Source organism: Megalobrama amblycephala, linkage group LG12 (assembly GCF_018812025.1).
Source record: "Megalobrama amblycephala isolate DHTTF-2021 linkage group LG12, ASM1881202v1, whole genome shotgun sequence".
Classification (NCBI taxonomy): Eukaryota; Metazoa; Chordata; class Actinopteri; order Cypriniformes; family Xenocyprididae; genus Megalobrama; species Megalobrama amblycephala.
The window spans coordinates 37,718,017-37,737,407 of NC_063055.1; the positions used below are offsets into that span (position 1 = coordinate 37,718,017).

Below are 19,391 nucleotides of genomic sequence, written 5' to 3' on the forward strand. Positions count from 1 at the left end.
GTTTGAGAATGTGAATTGCCTTGATGGAAGAGTGGAACATCTCACAACAAGTTCTAGCAAATCTGGTGCTGAGGATGAGATGCTCTGTAAAATAGCTGGTGCCACATCAGACTTTCAGATGTTCATCGAACGTCTATGAAATTTGTTCAGTTTATGTCTCAGTTGTTGAATCTTTTTGTTTGTACAAACATTACACGTTAAGTAATTTGCTGGAAAACAGTTGAAAGTGAAAAACTCAATGTGCACCAATATTGATTGAATAATAATCAAGAAATTAAGGTTGCCATTGAATATTCACACCAGTCTATACCTTATTTTTATTAGGACACATACATTTGAGGTTTATTTCAAGTTGTCAACACTATGCAGTACTGTAGTCACAGAATGACAACGAAGAAAGCAGACTAATCAAAAAAAAAAAAAAAAAAAAAAATTAAAGCCTCAATAATAATAAAAAAGCTAAACATAAAACACATCAGTGCAAAACAAGGTATTGGCTCATGTTTGCTCTGTATCCTTAGGTTAACCGTTTATCTGAATGCCTGTCCTGTACTCAATCAGGCAAAATAGCTTAGACGATTTATCATATTACACAAACTATGCATTGTTTTGAACATGCGAACTGTTGACTAACATTGTATATTTTATTACCTTTTCGAAATAATCTATTAAACCGTTGCAATTTGAGGAGCGTGTGCTAATATTTTCAGTTCCATTCACTTGCGCGTTGTCTCAAGGACATGCCCACAATAGCAGGATATCATGAATATTCGTGTAAGCGCCACCCAGTGGAACAGAATATTTCAGGAACCGAATATATTGTAACACCCCCGTTATAGCTCCGCCTTTAAAGAGTTACGAAAGATCGTTAAAGGATTAGTTCACTTTCAAATAAAAATTTCCTGATAATTTACTCACCCCTCATGTCATCCAAGATGTTCATGTCTTTCTTTCTTCAGTCGAAAATAAATTCAGGTTTTTGATGAAAACATTCCAGGATTATTCTCCATATAGTGGACTTCAATGGGCACCAAATGGTTGAAGGTCAAAATGACAGTTTCAGTGCAGCTTCAAAGAGCTTTAAACGATACCAGACGAGGAATAAGGGTCTTATCTAGAGAAACCATCGCTCATTTTCTAAAAAAATACAACTGTATATGCTTTATAATCACAAATTATCGCCTTGCACATGCTTCCGCTTTCCGTATTCTTCAAAACGCTTACACTGTATGTCCTACGCCTTCCCTATTCAACTTACAGAAAAAATGGAACTGGCGCCGCATTCGTAAATTGAATAGGGAAGACGTAGGACATACAACTTTTTGAAGCTGCACTGAAACTGTAATTTTGACCTTCAACCGTTTGGAGTACATTGAAGTCTACTATAAGGAGTGGAATTTATCCTGGAATGTTTTCATCAAAAACCTTAATTTATTTTCGAATGAAGAAAGAAGGACATGAACATCTTGGATGACATGGGGGTGAGTAAATTATCAGGAACATTTTATTTGAAAGTGAAGTAATCCTTTAAGTCAGTAGAAAACAGCCTACCATTTGGTACAGTTGACATGTATTTTGCTTTGTGTATATATTTCCAAAATAAAATATCTCTAATAAACCAATATCCCATTGCATAAACAAGACCATTGTATGTTTATCAATCTTGTAAAAACAACAAAAAAACATAAATAAATAAATAAATAATAAAACTTCGGGACCAAAATACATCTGAAAAATAAATCTAGTATTGTTTGACTGCTCTTTACAGAGACAATATAATAGCGAAAAAAACATTTTAATTCATTACCAAAGTCATTACAGAGATAATATCGACTTTTTAATATCATTTTAAATGCATTTTTTAAAGGTGACTGACTCAACAAGTCATTACTGATTGGCTCACGGGGGCGCACGTGACCCCAACGGATGTCTCGCGCAGGTCGCCATCATCTCCTCCAGTGTCGCGCGGGATGTTCGGCAGCAGAGGGCAGTGTCGCACAGGCAGAGCAGTGAAGCGTGCGAAGAACCTCCCTGTCCCTCCAGTGATGTTTATTTCAGGAAACGGGACACTCAGTAAATACAACTACATTCTCAAGCGGTCCAGGAATCGCAGACGAAGGAAAGCATGCTGATGGTTGTGTGAGGAGCGCGTAAAGATGGTGTTTGAGTCAGTGGTGGTCGATGTCTTGAACAGGTTTCTGGGCGACTATGTGGTGAACCTCGACAGCTCGCAGCTCAGCCTCGGCATATGGGGAGGTACAGTAAACGTGCCAGCTGTCAAATCCTAATGTGTCTGCTGCTAAAAACGTGTTTGTGTACATTCATAAATATATAGAGAACTATATGACTGTGTGTGTTAAGCGTCAGCTCGACCTTACACTGGAATCTGAGAGTCGTGCTTTGACTTTGAGGACAGGTTTGAACATGTAACCTATAAGCTAACTCACTACTACATGCATAATCTATTGTAGGGATGTTGATCTAGTATATTTGTTACTCTAAATTAGTATAGTGTTACCTTGATTGGGAGAGTTCACCCCACATGTACACTCATGTTCACTCTCATGTGGCTCTAAAATGTCCAGTTGCATTTTTATAATGGAAGTTACCTGGGAACTGTCCAGCTTCAAAGTTGTCCAAAAAGTACCACACAAGTAATGCATGAGACAGTTTTCACTTTTGGGTGAACTTCCTACTGTATAAAAGTGGAGACTGCTTCACTTTCATTCTGAGATCTTCTGTTTATATGCATTTCATTGGTCCTTGACTGTCAAAGCAAGAGCATGTTCACTTTGACTTTAGTCAGAGATTATGACTACAATGTCTTTTAACACGGATGTACCATTTCATTAAGTTTCTTTTATGAACATTATCAATGTTATGAAACATTATAAATACGTATCTTTTCAGAAACATTACTATATTCTGAAAAAACGAAGAGGTTAATTTATAAAATGTTCCTCTTTTATTAGTTTTCACTGCTCGATCCCTACTTTTTGTCCATACCATCAGATAATTATGAATGAATGAATGTCTGATTTAGGGCTGCACGATATTTGAAAAAACGGACATTGGGATATTGTTTTTCTGCTATATAAATGTATATTGCGATATGAAAACAACTTAACCAGATGACTTGAATAGCTCTAGAATGATTGGGGTGATTTTGTTGGGGAGTGAATCTGCAGAGCAAATTATAAACAATTTACAAGCATAGATAAAATATAATAGAACAAAGATACCAATGAAATAAACAGTGCTTTATGATTTTCAGTTAAGTCTAACAGTATTCAGGTACAGAAATTGAATAATCAAATGTAAAATAACACTGCATATAGTCTTCACTGTATACATTAAATATCATTAATCTTTGTTAAAGCTATTTTGTTGTTTAATTAACATTAATGATACAGACAGCAGCAGGTTTATTAGGCTGCTGTCACTTTAAGACTGAATGCACAGATCCAGTATGCATTAGCCATAAGCGACGGGCATGTTGAACCATGTTGCGTATAGACCTTATGTAGCCCCGCCCCTTTTCAGCGCTGCGCTCGTTGTCTTTTGACTTCCGGCTTGTATTTCCACAGCGATCTTGTATTTATGAATGAACTGCTCATTTTAAAATCTTCCAGGTCTACTGACATTTGTTAAGACAGCTGCTTTAAACATAACAATGCTCATGATAACTTTCTTTGACTCTACAACAGGTAAATCCACTTCACCAGTTAATTATTCTTATTCTTATTTACATAGAAATATACAGGGCTACCGCAAAACCGGAAGTTCAAAGACAATATTCTAAAGATGGCGGCGCGCTTGTTTCTCTGGAAAATAAGGTCTATATGTGAACAGCGTGCGAGTTCTGAATTGAGTTCTCTTTCGCATCTTCTTGCACTCATGTAGTTTAAAACTGCTTGAATGACAGGACCTAAAACGCATGCAAATGATGAACATTCACCCAACAGTGGTTAAACTTTGCAATTTGACAATCACGTGGGTTTCAAACCAACTACGATGCACAATATTGTTATCGTGGGCACTGAAAATACTGTGAAAAATTATTTATTACGAATTATTCAGATTTGTAGAATGCATTCTAAGAATGCTTTACCCATCAACCGTTTAAAATGCACAACACCACCGTATGCTGCGTCAAAGAGGCACGCGCGCTGATGTAAACAAGCCCAACACGCATGAGCAGCACATGGCAGAACAAGTGAAGGAGATGCACTGAATGAAAATGCATATTCACTCTCTGACAACAGATTGAACAGCAGAAATGCAGCGGTTACCCCGGAAACAAAGCAGCTGCACTACCTTTTAGTGTTTAAATATTTCAAATAGCCATTCAGATTTTTGTATTCACAATAGTGTTCATCACAGCACCAAATACTTAAAGAATTAAGGCTATTTATTTTCAAATTTAAACATTTTTATGTTTTAATCTGGACTACAACATGCCCTAGGACTAGGCTTTGTTTGCATATGTTCTGATTCTGTTCATTCACACTTTACAATGAGGCTTCATTAGTTAACATAAACTGACAATGAACAATGCTTCTAAAGCATGTATTAATCTTAGTTAATGTTAATTTCAACATTTAATAACATTAAAATCAAAAATTGTAACTGTATTATTTGATGGAGCTGAGCTAACATAAACAAACAGTTATTAAACCTTTTATAATATGACAATACGTTTTTTTGCAAATTATTTCAATATTGTGATAATACAGCATACCGTGATAAAAGCTTCAGCAATTATCACAACATGAAAACTTGCATAATCACATGCCTACATGTGATACGCAAAATCATATTTCTGACACCATAAAATGTCAACAATATTGTGAAATTTTCTGACTGTGATGATAATCAATAGATGGAGCAGAAAATCACTTTCACCATCCTGATATACATCCCAGTAGTTCTTAACCCTCAGCAGATTTTTAAGGGGGCCACAGAATTGACAGAATTGATATACATATAAAATCAAGATATTAACTGATATTTCCTTTTTCCTCCTCAATAACTATTTTTTTTTCTATGGTAAAGAACATACTGACTCAGAATCTTGAATCTTCTGGAATCGTGGTTAATTATTTTACTAATTAATAGTCCGAGTTTCTGTTAGAAAACCTTTTGAAATCAAGCAGAAATACTAGAGGAAATATGGGGCAATATGAAGCAATTCTGTTGGGCAATGGGGGCCTTTTTAGGCCAATAAGTTTGAGAATCACTGCTGTAGTTTCAATTCATTCATTCATTCATTCATTCATTGTACTGAATGCTAAATTCATCAACATTTATAATAACAGACTAAGACAAGGGAAAAGGTAAATAGGGATGTCCTGGAGGACCTTCCTATAGAGTTTTATGATATGCCATATGTTTAATCGACTCCCTGATAAGTAACTTTTAACACCACAGTAAATATTTGCTCAATGATATGAATTATTTTAGATAAAGGCGGTTAATATGTCATTGTTTCTTTTGCAGGTGATGCCATATTAAGAAACCTTGAGATAAAAGAAAATGCATTGGTATGTTGATTTATGTTTCCCGCTAGATATGTTATGACATTTTTTTTTTTTTGCGAAGAATATCCATTAAAGAATAATTTCAGTGCATTTTTCTAATGCTTTGTGAATTTGAACTAGTGCTCTAATGTGACTTTTATGTCTGTAACAGAGTCAACTGGACATTCCTTTCAAAGTCAGAGCAGGACACATTGGTAAGCTGGAGTTCAGTGTGTTGTGTTGAACTGTTTGCAGTGTGTACTAATATCATAATTGTTGACTTAAATTTCACTTTGTTAAACCAGTATGTGCTGTCATAGCATAAAGTATGATTTGAGCTCTTTCAGCGCTAATATCTGTCTTTATCAGGTCGTTTGGAGTTAAAGATCCCTTGGAAGAACCTGTACACTCAGTCTGTGGAGGCCACGCTAGATGAAGTTTACCTGCTCATCGTGCCAACCGCTAGTAAGAGCTGCTACTTCAGCTAACCCAGACAAATAAAGTGCCTCTATTATGCTTTTACAGACATTACCTTTCCTGTAGTGTGTATTAAAAGCTCTGCAAATTTTCAAATATCAAAGTGCAGATAAAAGGAGTATTTGTTGCCTAAAAGAAAGTATCTGTTCACGCAGGTATAAAGTATGACGCAGAGAAGGAAGAGCGACAGCTACAGGAAGCTCGGCAGAGGGAGCTGCAGCGGATCGAGGAGACCAAACAGAGAGCTGCAGAAAAAGGTGCAGTAGATCATCTGAGCTTGCTTTGCTTGTTCATGGAGACGGATGACTTACATTTGCATTTGTGTCTTTGAATTCAGAGAATCCAAAGGCAGAGAAACAGGACACATTTGTGGAGAAACTGGTTACACAGGTGATCAAAAACCTGCAGGTGAAAATATCCAACATACACGTCCGCTACGAGGATGATGTGAGTACTTCTGACATTTTCTGCAGCATTGGAGCTTTTATGTACTAAAATCTGTGGTATATGTTCTTCTGTGTTTACATCTTTGAATGTGCTTTATCATTCATATGGCATGAAGTGCTGCAGACTTTTTAGTCAATTCTGTGTGTTTTAGCGCTTAATATTTACCCTTACTTTCTCAATGTTAAACATGTTTTCAGGTCACCAATCCCAATGCTCCGCTCTCATTTGGAGTGTCCCTGCAGAACCTCAGTCTCCAGGTGTGCCAATAATTTCATGCAAAATAAAATGAGTAAATTATGACTTTATTGGATGAATCATATTTCACACCAAAAACACAAAATGATAAGAGATAATAGTATTATATATATTTTTTGCATAAAGACAGTAAAGCCTATTTTCTTTTTTCTTTTTTTAATATATTGATTTTTATTATTTCTTAATAATATAAAATATAACAATATAGCATATTTAATAAATACTATAAAACTAAATATTAAACAAAAAATATACATTATGTTAATTTAAATTGAATTAAATATTAACATTATATGTAAATATATTACATAATCATAAAAATCAATAACTTTTCTGGCATATATATTATTTTTTATTTACTATACATATAAAATGTATATTTAATATTTAGTGCTGTCAAATCAATTAATTGCAATTAATTGCATTTAACATAAAAGTTTGTAAATATTTAATATGTGTTTCTATATATATATATATATATATATATATATACACACACACACACACACACACATATATATATATATATATATATATATATATATATATATATATATATATATATATATATATATATATATATATAATATGTGTGTGTATGTATGTATATATTTACAAACTTTTATGTTAGATGTGATTAATCGATTTGACAGCATTAATAATATTTATTATGCACCCCACATTTAATATATTGTTTTATGAATACAATATATAGTTTTTGTGGTGAAATACAACTTATCTATGTGTTTGTCTGTCTGTATTATAACATTTTTGTTAAATTTTCCAGACAGCTGATCAGAATTGGAACCCATGTCTTCTGGATGAGAAAGCCAAGCTGTTTTTTAAGGTTTAAAACTTGTCTTTTTCACTTTCACGGTTATGAGAAGCAAAGTTAACCAGTATTATTCACTAATGCCGCTTGTTTCTTCATTTAGATCGTACGTTTGGACAATCTGTTTGCGTACTGGAATGTGAATTCAGAGCTCTACTCCAACCACATCCCTGAGGAGGCTCTGGTAGGTCTTCACATCTCCATTTGACTCAACTTTGAGTTTGGAAAATCATCTCCCATCTTCATTGTTTGTGCATTTGTATTTTTCATAGCGATATATGAAGCACAGCGTAGCTGTCCAGAACGCCATCCCTCAGGATTATCATTTCAGTGAGCTCCTTCTTGCTTTCATTCACAAATGTGTGTTGTGTTTTCTCTGGAAAATACAAACCAACTATTTTTTTGCACTTTTTTGCTTTAGTTTTTCGTCCAATATCTGCGAAAGCCAAGCTGCGCATGAATCCTCGCTCCGATGTGGACTTCTCGTCTCCGAAAGTGGATCTAGTGGTCAACCTCGCTGAGGTGGCTGTTGAACTTAGCCGGCCACAGGTGTGGAAAATGTCCGTTTAATTTTGTCCAAGTCATCGAACAAATAATCACAAATCATTTATATGACTTCATGGCATTTTCTAGTACGTCAGCATTCTGGAGCTGTTGGGCTCGGTGGATATGATGACCCGTAACCTCCCATACAGGAAGTATCGTCCATATGTGCCGGTTCACACTAATGCTCGTCAGTGGTAAGTGCATTTTGAGTTGGATAATTCAGTTTGTACTTGTTTAATTCGGTGAGATTCTGTACTTTCTGCATTTGTGGTTATCATAGGTGGCGATATGTGATCACAGGTGTTTTGGAGGTCAACATCAAGCCCCGCCTTCACATGTGGTCATGGCAACACATCCGACGCCATCGGCGACATGTGAAAAAGTACAGAGAGATCTATAAGAACAAAATCACCAGTAAGAAACCTGCAGAGAGTCTGCTGAAGGAGCTTGAGGTGGGTGAGCACTGAGCATGCTCAGTAAAGGGATAGTTCACTCAATAGTGAAAATTCTGCCGTTATTTACTTGCGCTCATGTCGTTCCAGGCTGTGATTTTTAATTTTTTTTCTTTTTTTTCCTGATGAGCACAAAATGAGAAATATTGCTTTTTTGTTTTTTGTTTTGACAGCCATGGTCACTATAAGTGACATTTGTGAAATGGGATTTGGTATTTGTTTTGTTTGGTTTTGACAGCCATGGTCACTTTGAACGGTGAACTGGCAAATATGGCTGTGTTTTTGTTTGGTTTGGTTTTTGTTTTGTTTTGGAGTTTGACAGTTGTGGTCACTATGAACTGTATTTGTGAAATGGCAAATAATGCTTTTGCTTTGTTTGGTTTGGTTTAGTTTAGTTTAGTTTATTTGTCACTATGAACTGTCTATGTAAACTGGCAAGCATTGCATAAAGACTATTCAGAAAAATTCTCCTTTTATGTTAAAACAATAACAGCATATTGGTTTGGAATGACATGAGAGTGTGCTTTAATTTTTAGGGTAACTTTAGAATTAGTGGTTCAACGGATCACAAAACTCACAGTTCGGATCATATCATGGTTATTAAGTCACGGATCGGATGATTTTTCGGATCAGCACAAAAAAAATAAAAACTTTGCATTTATTGCTTAGCCCACTTTAACTACTCCGATACCACAGCAGAAACTACTAACCTAACTAATACATTATTAAAGGCAAGTGAACAGACTGTAAAAAGAACAAATACTGTACACCAATTACAAGCATAGATAAATACAACATAAAGTTACAAATAAAGTATAAGGTCTAACTGTAGTATTCATTTTCATGCACAGAAATGTAATAATTAAATGTAAAACGACACTGTTCACTTTATAAATTTAATATAGATTAATCTTTGTTAAAGCTTTGTTTTGTTGTTTGATTTTCATGACAGACAACAGCAGGTATTTATAGGTTGCTGTCACTTTAAGAGTAAGACCCCATGCACGCTCACATCCGATAGATACACATCCGAATTCTCACCTCGTTCAAATAAGACATAACCGAATGTGTTTACGAGAATACTTGCCGAGAAGGGTATTTTGACTGATATAATGCGTGTATGCATCCGTCCAAGTGCATTGAGGACACAAAAGAGAAATCACTTTGGAGTTCGCTAGCTGTCTGAAATGCACCTCTCTCTCTGTGTGTGCGCACGAGCCTTGTATGTGTGTCTGTGCAATACCGAGTTAAATCCTCTTTTGCCTCTTCTAGCGCTGGAATGGTTTTATATCTATTTAATGTGTAAACTAGCAAGACAAAACACATGCAAATGATAACCTTTTACTCTATTGCGGTTAAACTTACAATTGATCCGCGAATCACATGCGTGCCGAACCATGGGGCTTGGTCCGTATGGACCACTATTTAGATCACTAAATAGTGACCACTATTTAACCACTATTTAGAATACATATTCACAAATTCTTGTATCTACTTTACATTTAAAAAAGCAATATAACATACATAGTTACTCTTCACTGTTCAATTCACAGTACTCAAAATAGTAACCTTCCATAAATCTGGTGTTCTGTTCAGAACAGAATTTTTAACATCTTTTTTTTTTTAAGCTTAAAATGTGGCAAAAACCAATTAAGCCTGTTGTCATTTCTGTGACTGCTCTGTTTTGAGCATAACCTTGTTGCTTTTGTTTATCCTTAAGGACACAGAAAGAACCATGGATATATTCAACATCACAATGGCGAGACAGCAAGCCGAGATGGAGGTGACGTTACATCAGTTTCCCACTTGACTCGTATAATATTGTATGCGAGTATAATCAGATCATTTGAATCCTTAACACAGTGTGGATCATATAGCTGGAAGTGTGTTCTGTAGCTCAGCTGGTAGAATGTGAAGCTAGCAAAGTGAAGGTCTTCTCTAGTTTCTAACTGAACCACACCTGTTGACTCTCGCATATTCTGTCGCTGGTGTTGTAGGCCTCAAAGGCGGGCTTCAGGATATACCGTCCCGGGGTGAAGGTGGAGGAAGAACAGTCACAGGGCTGGTTCGGCTGGATGTGGAACTGGTCTGGAGACAGTGAAGCACAAACCAAAGATGTCAAGACAGGAGGTTTGACTGCGCTCTGTATCTGTGTAGTACGGCAAAACTAGTCCTGCTCAGAATCTGCGCTCTAGAATTCCACGGAATGCTCAGCAGATTCCTAACATTCCACAGAATTCCATATATAAATGTAGAGCTGTTTCTGATAGATTTGTGTCCTTCTGTTTCATATCTCTCAGGTTTTGATGAGCTAATGACCCCAGCAGAGAAAGCCAAACTGTACGCCGCCATTGGATACAGCGAGACAGCCGTCAATCCTAACCTGCCAAAAAATGTTAGTGACAAACAATCATAACATATTTATAAATCCAGTTTCCTCTTATAGATTTAATTTAGTGTCAGTGCCAGACATTTTCCTCCACTTGACTTAATAATGGTTTATATATGTGTGCACTACCGTTCCAAAAGTTTGGAATCTTTACAATGTGTTTTTTGAAAGAAGCCTCTTACACTATTTCCTAACCAGAAGTGATGCGTTAAGACAAGCAATTAGACATGACACGACTATGAGACATGACAAAATCAATCAAAAATCACAGCCAATCAGAAGAGTCTCTCTGCAACACTTGCAGCGCAATGGATAAATACATAGTCAAGTTCATAAATATTATTAGGGATGTCGTTTTAACACATTAATTAGATTAATTAATCACTGTGAAAAATAACATGTTAAAATTATTAACGTATTTAACGCACTTGCCCCGTCTCAGACCTACATAGGTCATCTGACATTTCATACAGTTGATTGATGATGATGAATAAGAAGCAAGGCAACAACTCTGCATGATGGAGCCTATAAAATGTCCCTAAAATTCAAGATATGGGGCAAAAAAAATCCCCTGTTTGAGTTTTTGTCTAACATTTACATCATATGATCTAGGCTAGTTAAGCTATATCACACGAGTAATGAGTGCAATATCACACAAGTGCTGTTTTTCTGTCCAGAAAAGCAAATGTGATACTGATTTTATACAACAGTTCAATAAATAGGAAGTTAATAGGCCTATTGTGTTAGTTTAGACACAATATTGTCTGTTTTGCTCAATTTTGCCAACGAAAATATAAAGACAAAGCAGAAGTGTTCATCTCAGAGCAACATGCAGCGGCATTTCTTTTTTGAATACTTGTTTTCGGGTGAACCATTAGGCTTGTTGGACTTGAAGCGGAGCTGCACATGACTTATTTATGGGTTGTTGTTTTTTAAGAGTATAATTTTATTAAAATAAATCATATTAAAAACCTGAAAACAAAAATGAAAATTCAGTCATTATTTACTTTCTTGCTGAAGCTACTTTTTGTAATGTCTATTTGATGCATTACACAATAATGACTTTAAATGATCTTTTGGGAGTAATTTCTCAGCCAAATTTGATGTACGATTAATTTGTAATTAATTAGATCGAAAAATATATATAATATACTGAGTGACTGAAACAATCTTGGTCATAGAATATACTTGTTCTTTCACAGTTTGAACGTTCTTTTTTCATTTAATTTATTTTCAATGTCTGAGATTGCTTTTAGCACATTATGGATATAAAGGACATGCAAAATGATATCACATGATGATATCTTACTCCCATTAGACACTTTTAACATTTAATAAAGCACACAAACAGTACATGAGATTATCATTGTCATACTTTGTTTGTTGTTGCTCAATCTGCAACGTCGCAGAAATAGGAAACCGTTTCTAAAATAGAATCGGAAAAAATTATATAATCCAAAAACTGATTGAAATAGGAAAGATACCTTTTATTGTGTGTCCCCAAGCACTGATGGTGCAAGGACCCGATTGGAACTTTTTGATTTTATTATTATTTATTTATTATTATTTATTACAATTTAAAATAAATGTTTTTACATTTAAATATATTTCAAAATGTAATTTATTCCTGTGATCAAAGCTGAATTTTCAGCATCATTACTCCAGCCTTCAGTGTCACATGATCCAGATTCAGAAATCATTCTAATATAATGATTTGATACTCAAGAAACATTTATGATTATTATCAATGTTGAAAACAGTTGTGCTGCTTCATCTTTATGTGAGAACTGATACGTTTTGAGCGAAATATATTTTTTGTAACACTGTATAAGTCTTTACTCTTACTTTTCTGTCATCAATTTAATGCATCCTTGCTGAATAAATCAATTCTTTCTTTCTTTCAAAAAATCTTACTGACTCTGAACTTTTGAACAGTAGTGTATACATAAAATATTGATCTGATTTATAAGTGCAGTTTCTTGCCTTCTTTTGTAAGCAGGACATTCCAGTCAATTGAAATGATACAACTTAAGTGGTTTAACTTCATGTAAAGCATCACCCCTCTAACTCATATATTTGTTTGCAGTTTGAAAATATGAAGATAAATTTCCAGCTCCTCCGCCTGTCCCTGTCGATCAAAGAGAGCCGAGAGAAGCCGGAGATAATCAAACTGTCCGTCATCGATCTGAAAGCCATGCTGGCTCAAAGACCTGCGGCTCAAGCAATAAAGTACTGTGTTCTCAATTCATATCATCTCCTTCACCCTCCGTAAAGCTGCTACTCTCGTTTTTGTGAATTTTAGAGAAAATGTACAGAAGAATTAATATAAGTGTTTTAGAAAGCTGTACGTTTGGCTTTTTGACTTCACATAGACTTCCTTTGTGAGAACATTAGCATACATATCATTTTTGTTTGTTTGTTTGTTGTTTAAACTCCGAACATGCTGTTGTGTGATTATAATGTGGGTTTTTTTAGGATCTCTGCTCAGCTGTCAGCGTTTGAAGTCTCTGGTCTCCCACGAGGCAAGTCGGCCCCCATCCTGCTGTCACCACGTCATGTGGACGGGATAAAGGATAAGAATCTTTTGAACCTCATGTTCGAGACGAACCCGCTGGACGCGAGTGTGGACCAGAGACTCCGCATCGAGTCCCAGGCGCTGGAGATAATCTATGACGCTGTGAGTGTGAGGAGGAATCTCTCAATGCCAGGATTCACATACCTTTTTTTTTTTTTTTTGATATACAATATTTTCTTGAAGTACCTGAGATTTCAAGTTAAAAGTTCAATAATTGAACAACACATTTGCATTATCACAGTTCTCTGATGTTGGTTAATGGTCACATGACATGCAGCCTTTTGCAATTTAATATCCTTAATCCTTAATGTGAATTTTATTTTGATTAATTGTGCAGCCCCCTGTATTTTAGTTATTTTAATTTTACCTTTGTACTATAGAATTAATCTATCTATCATCATCTCTATGCTATGGATGGATAGTGGCATGTTTATTAAGTGTTTTGTTCTTTTGTAGATGACAGTGAACAGTATGTCAGCTTTCTTCATGCCTCCAAAAGACCTGCAGCTGGATGAACTGACCAACGCCACCCTCATGAAGCTGGAGCATTTCAGAGACAAGACCTCCACAGGTGTGTGCCGATTCACATGCCATGTACTTTTTTTACATGTTTGCTAGACAGTTGGCGGTTCTTGGTCAGAATAAGCTGCAATGTGGAGCATGCCGATAGACACCTGAAGCTCTCATAACTGCAGATTTCCTGTACAATAATAAAAATGTATTTATTATTTATCAAATTGTACTTTTTATCTGTGGTTATTAAAGGGTTAGTTCACCCAAAAATTAAAATTCTGTCATTAATTACTTGCCTTCATGTCGTTCCACACCTGTAAGACCTTAGTTCATCTTCAGAACAAAAATTAAGATATTTTTGATGAAATCCGATGCTTCAGTGAAGCCTGCATTGACAACAAGATAATCAACACTTTCAATGCCCATAAGACATTTAAAACAGTTCATGTGACTACAATGGTTCAACCTTAATGTTATGAAGCGACGAGAATACTTTTGTGCACAAAAAAAACTAAATAATGACTTTGTTCAACAATATCTAGTGATGGGTGATTTCAAAACACTGCTTCATGAAGCTTCGAAGCTTTACGAATCTTTTGTTTCGAATCAGTGGTTCAGAGCGTGTATCAAACTGCCAAAGTCACGTGAACCATTGAAATTTCGAAACACTTATGACGTAACGAAGCCTTGTTTACTGAAATCATGTGACTTTGGCAGTTTGACTTTGGCAGCTTAATTTGTATTGTGTTCTGACGATGAAAGATGGTCTTATGGGTGTGGAACGACATGAGGGTGAGTAATTAATGACAGAAATTTCATTTTTGGGTGAACTAACCCTTTAAATAGTAGCTAGTACTAAACAGTATTGTTCATTGTTGACAGGACTGATGTACATCATTGAGACTCAGAAGGTTCTTGATCTGAAGATAAACTTCATGGCATCATATGTCATTGTACCAGAAAACGGCTTTTATGACCCCAAACACAACCTTGCCATTCTGGATTTGGGTCATTTCCAGGTAAAAACAGCTTACTGTCAGTACTAGGGGTGTAACGGTACATGTTTTCATCCCAAACCATTATGGTACAGACATCACGGTTCATGCAGTCACACGACGAATACAGTCAGTCACAGGCGATCCACGATATGTGTACCAACCCAAAACAAGAGTTCAGATGGCACGCAAGAGCTTGCTATACACTGATTTTCAATTAATTTTTGTGACGCGCTCCTGCTGCTCTACAAACTTCACGGAAAGGAAACCGGGATGGCAGAAAGTGGTATCCTGTTTGTTTTCTTTATTTTACAAAAGCACAATGTTTTATTTTTATTGTGTGTACAAAAATAAAAATAGACCCTTTAGCAGTTTCGAATGATGTCTTAATCTTATCTGTATTACCATAAATGACAGAGTATTTTAATTCGTTTCTGCTGTTATAATGAGACAAAATCATTTGGCATTGTGCCAATTTGTGTCATGGAAGCCTCTACAGTCCAGTGATGAAATATGCATTTCCTGAAAGCCTCAGGTGCGGCTTCACTAGCTGTCTCCTCCTGGAAAGGTGAAGTAGGCTCAGATGTAGATGGCACTTCTCGCTCATCTTTCCGTGATTTCTTGAAAAAGCATATTATTGAAGTTTGTGCATCTGCCATTTTCCTTTTTGAAGTGATTTTAATCAATTCAAAACCATCATGGTGAACTTTGTGCATCTGAAGCGTTTCAGCTGAAGGAAATGATACATTATCGAAAGCCTAAATTTTCTTATCTGGTCGATAACGATAACATTCAAAATGATCATATATCAGCCGATACCGATACGGTGGCCGATATATCATGCATCCCTAGTAAATATAGTTGTCTTTATATTTTAAAAAGTAATAATTGGTTAAAAATGTGTGTTTGTTGTGTGCAGATGTCCAGTCAGAGCAGAGCCGACCTGCCTCAGCTGTCTGCGGTCAGCAGCACTATTGAGGACATCATGTCTCGAGCGTATGACAGCTTTGATGTCCAGCTGAGCAGTTTACAGTTCCTCTACACCAAAGCAGGTGCGCACTCATGCACAATAACTGATCAAATGTAGACGTTACAGGTCTATAAACATGTCATGTGTCGTATCAGGTGGTGACTGGAAGTGGGCTCGTCCGCTGAGGCAGTCTGCTTTCCACATCCTGGAGCCTGTAGACCTGAAGATGGTCTTCAGCCGAGCCATGGTGGTGACAGATGCAAGAATGCCAAAGTAAGGAGGAATTTCCCTGATTGGTGTGCATCTCTTTTTATTCACACATCACATATTATGCATTGACATATTTGTACCTAATGTTTTTTTTCAGGTTTAAGATTTATGGTGAACTCCCTCTGCTGTCTCTGCGTATCTCTGATGATAAAGTGCGTGGCGTCCTGGCGTTGCTCAGCAGCATTCCACTTCCCGAGAGCCGCCCTGCCCCTCAGACTAGAGCGCCACAGGTTACACCCAAGGTAATTAAAAGAATGCTTATGGGCTGTACATTGACTTTTTTTTGCACATAACACTGGTGCTACAGAGGTTGAAAGTTGTGTAGCACAGGCCACACAATTGTAGCACAAGTATAAAATATCTGTTAGCATCTCTGAAAACAACCACAAGTAGTGCAGATCATCACTTAAACATGCATGTGACCAGTGTTGGGGAAAGTTACTTTTAAAAGTAATGCATTACAATATTGCGTTACTCCCTAAAAAAAGTAACTTAATGCTTTACTTAGTTACTTTTTATGAAAGTTATGCATTAGATTACTTTTGCGTTACTTTTTCTCATCTGGGTTTGGCTTGCTTGTTTGTTTTTTAATAACAACAAAAAAGTTCTATTTTTGCCAAACATTAAGGCCCTTTCACACCAGAAGTGAAATGAATATGCATTTATGCCTGTACAGCAGAGAGCGCAGCTCAAACAAACCTGCTATTCTGGATCAAAGAAGAATAGGACACAGGAGAAAGAAGTTCAACACTTTTATTTCTAAATCTAATCTAAAGTCATTTTTGCTTATTAGTATGGCTGAATTAGATCATTGAAGGTCAGCAGCAAAGACATTGGTTAATAAAGTGAGATTAAATACATAAAGTATATTGTTTAATTTAATATATTTTATTTTTACAGGTTTGCGTAAAATTCTGAGGTTGCATTTCACTGTTTTTGGTCTTTTTTTTTGTGCAAGTGAGATTAATAAATGCATATTCACATTTAGTCTAGATCTACAATAACCATCATGTTCACACAACACCTCTGCACTTTATTTCTCTCAACGTGGGGACAGGAGAGCTGTCAGTCAATGAATGTAACTTGCATTACTTATTTGAAAAAGTAACAGATATTTTGTTGTAAATTGAAAAAGTAATTGGTTACTTTACTAGTTACTTGAAAAAGTAATCTGATTAAGTAACTGAAGTTACTTGTAATGTGTTACCAACCAACACTGACTGTGACTGACAAAGACATTAATGTTCCATACAGGGCATACAAAATACAAACCTTAACAAGAAATGTTTTCACACAAACATTTTTCTGCTGGAACGTAACGCATTGTCAATTTTGTTTATATAGCCCAATATCACTATTCACAATACAAACAACATCCAGCCATTTTGGTTGAGCACTTGAAAATACAGCTTCATTTTCCTATAAATCATTAGAAAGGTCTAAAGTTTTATTATAAAGTGTTAAAATTATTACTCCCTTCTCTACACTGGAGAAAAACTTACGGATTCATATGTTTACTTCAAATTTCTTTATAGAGAAGTATTATTTTTCCTATTTTTACCCAAAATAGGGTGTTGTGAGCATTAGTGAGTACACACATGTAATGTAATGTCTGTTTCATTCATACTCATAGTGGGAGGGCGCCCTCGTGCAGAAAGTCCACAAGTGAGACTTGTGACGTTCCAGGAAATCATTTATATGGACAAAGGCATCCAGCTATCACTGTAGCTGAATAAAACACAGATAGAGATGTTTTGACTGATGAAACATGAAGACAGTAAACATGATTTTTATAAGTTTGGAAAGATGTTTGGCTCGTGTTGCTTGCCAAATGCACATTATAAGTGACTCAAATGGTGCTTCCAGAGCTGGAGCTGCATTTATTGCGAACCGATCCATCTGCACTGATCTCAGTGAATTTTGCGATTTCAGTTTAATCCTGGTTAATAATTCTGATTCATTTGGACATATATCCATTTTGTTTGCAAATGAGGTTTTCTAGCATCTATGTGATACTTTTTGCTTTTTCACACTAGGCCTCCAAACAAGCAAACACACCTCAGCTCACCCCCCGAAGACCAGCCATCGATGACCTGCGTGCGTCCATCATTTATGGCTCAGGTCAGACACACATCCATACAGTACAAACAGAGATAGAGTTACATTCACATGATTATGATATCAGTGATCAATTATAGAGATCTACTCTATAAATCCAATATCACCACATTGAAGCACTGTCTTTATGTCTTTTTCAGAGGAGGAGTTGTTCTTCGATGCCCCTAGTTCACCGATAGAGGATCTGCCGTTCTTTGAGGCCTCGTCGGACTCTCTGCAGGCCTCTGATAAGCGTCTGTCCATGGTGCTGAAAGACCCCAAGAAAAACATGACCGAGTTCCTCTTGACATTTGAGATCAACAAGGTCTGATTATGTTCTTGAGCATCTAGTTATCTTTCCTTTCCTTATAGAGATAACAGATATGTGTGTATATATATGGTTCATTTGGAATTGTCTCAACATTTCACTGCTCATCCAATCATTCTTTTCTCTCTTTTGTTCCCTTGTTCTAGCTTTCCATTCAGCTGTGTCGCTTGTCACACGGACAGGAAGTAAGCGTTCTGCATCTGTTCATTGATGGATTAGGGACAGAACTTAAACTTCGGACATTTGATATGTCATCAAACACTTTCCTGCGTGAAATCTGCCTTGAGTGTTCAGAGTACTTGGGTAAGTGCAATGCGCACACATTTTTCAAAAGAATTTTTATTTTATTTTGAAAGAAACAAATTTATTCTCTGTTTTCAACATTGATGTTTGTGTGAAGACTCTGAGGACAAGAAAGTTCACCTTATCACCACTCTGGACAATAGTGAGGAAGATCTGCTCACTCTGGAGTACGTCAAGGTATATTAGCTTTATCATATTTACATATTTTCCTTTGGGTTCAGGTACTGTTTATGTACAAGAGTCGTTTGTCATCAACATGTTCTGTACATTGTGAAGCATCAAAGCGAATCTCTCGGACAGTTTTCTTAGTTGTGGCGGTGTTTCTCAGCTTGTGGGTTTTAAAAGCCTAATTTTAGCTTTAATAAGCCAAACATTAACACAAAATTAAACCTAAAAAGAGACTAGTGACTCATGATGCTTGAC

The 19,391-nt window shown here is 36.1% G+C and overlaps 1 protein-coding gene across 1 annotated transcript in view; it reads left to right on the forward strand.

The window, feature by feature from the left end:
• The first annotated feature begins 1,952 nt into the window (after nucleotides 1-1,952).
• vps13a (vacuolar protein sorting 13 homolog A) overlaps nucleotides 1,953-19,391 on the forward strand; it is a 41,112-nt gene continuing 23,673 nt past the window's right edge. Inside the window, exons 1-27 of the mRNA XM_048211011.1 lie at nucleotides 1,953-2,256; nucleotides 5,500-5,543; nucleotides 5,692-5,734; nucleotides 5,889-5,984; nucleotides 6,152-6,253; nucleotides 6,334-6,443; nucleotides 6,641-6,700; nucleotides 7,486-7,545; nucleotides 7,634-7,714; nucleotides 7,803-7,860; nucleotides 7,952-8,079; nucleotides 8,164-8,270; nucleotides 8,357-8,528; nucleotides 10,249-10,311; nucleotides 10,526-10,658; nucleotides 10,829-10,923; nucleotides 13,004-13,146; nucleotides 13,393-13,594; nucleotides 13,949-14,063; nucleotides 14,888-15,024; nucleotides 15,920-16,052; nucleotides 16,126-16,243; nucleotides 16,338-16,482; nucleotides 18,277-18,361; nucleotides 18,499-18,662; nucleotides 18,812-18,968; nucleotides 19,066-19,145. Coding sequence (XP_048066968.1) covers nucleotides 2,157-2,256; nucleotides 5,500-5,543; nucleotides 5,692-5,734; nucleotides 5,889-5,984; nucleotides 6,152-6,253; nucleotides 6,334-6,443; nucleotides 6,641-6,700; nucleotides 7,486-7,545; nucleotides 7,634-7,714; nucleotides 7,803-7,860; nucleotides 7,952-8,079; nucleotides 8,164-8,270; nucleotides 8,357-8,528; nucleotides 10,249-10,311; nucleotides 10,526-10,658; nucleotides 10,829-10,923; nucleotides 13,004-13,146; nucleotides 13,393-13,594; nucleotides 13,949-14,063; nucleotides 14,888-15,024; nucleotides 15,920-16,052; nucleotides 16,126-16,243; nucleotides 16,338-16,482; nucleotides 18,277-18,361; nucleotides 18,499-18,662; nucleotides 18,812-18,968; nucleotides 19,066-19,145 — 2,931 coding nt within the window. The 5' untranslated portion in view covers nucleotides 1,953-2,156. The remainder of the gene's footprint in view (nucleotides 2,257-5,499; nucleotides 5,544-5,691; nucleotides 5,735-5,888; nucleotides 5,985-6,151; nucleotides 6,254-6,333; nucleotides 6,444-6,640; nucleotides 6,701-7,485; nucleotides 7,546-7,633; nucleotides 7,715-7,802; nucleotides 7,861-7,951; nucleotides 8,080-8,163; nucleotides 8,271-8,356; nucleotides 8,529-10,248; nucleotides 10,312-10,525; nucleotides 10,659-10,828; nucleotides 10,924-13,003; nucleotides 13,147-13,392; nucleotides 13,595-13,948; nucleotides 14,064-14,887; nucleotides 15,025-15,919; nucleotides 16,053-16,125; nucleotides 16,244-16,337; nucleotides 16,483-18,276; nucleotides 18,362-18,498; nucleotides 18,663-18,811; nucleotides 18,969-19,065; nucleotides 19,146-19,391) is intronic.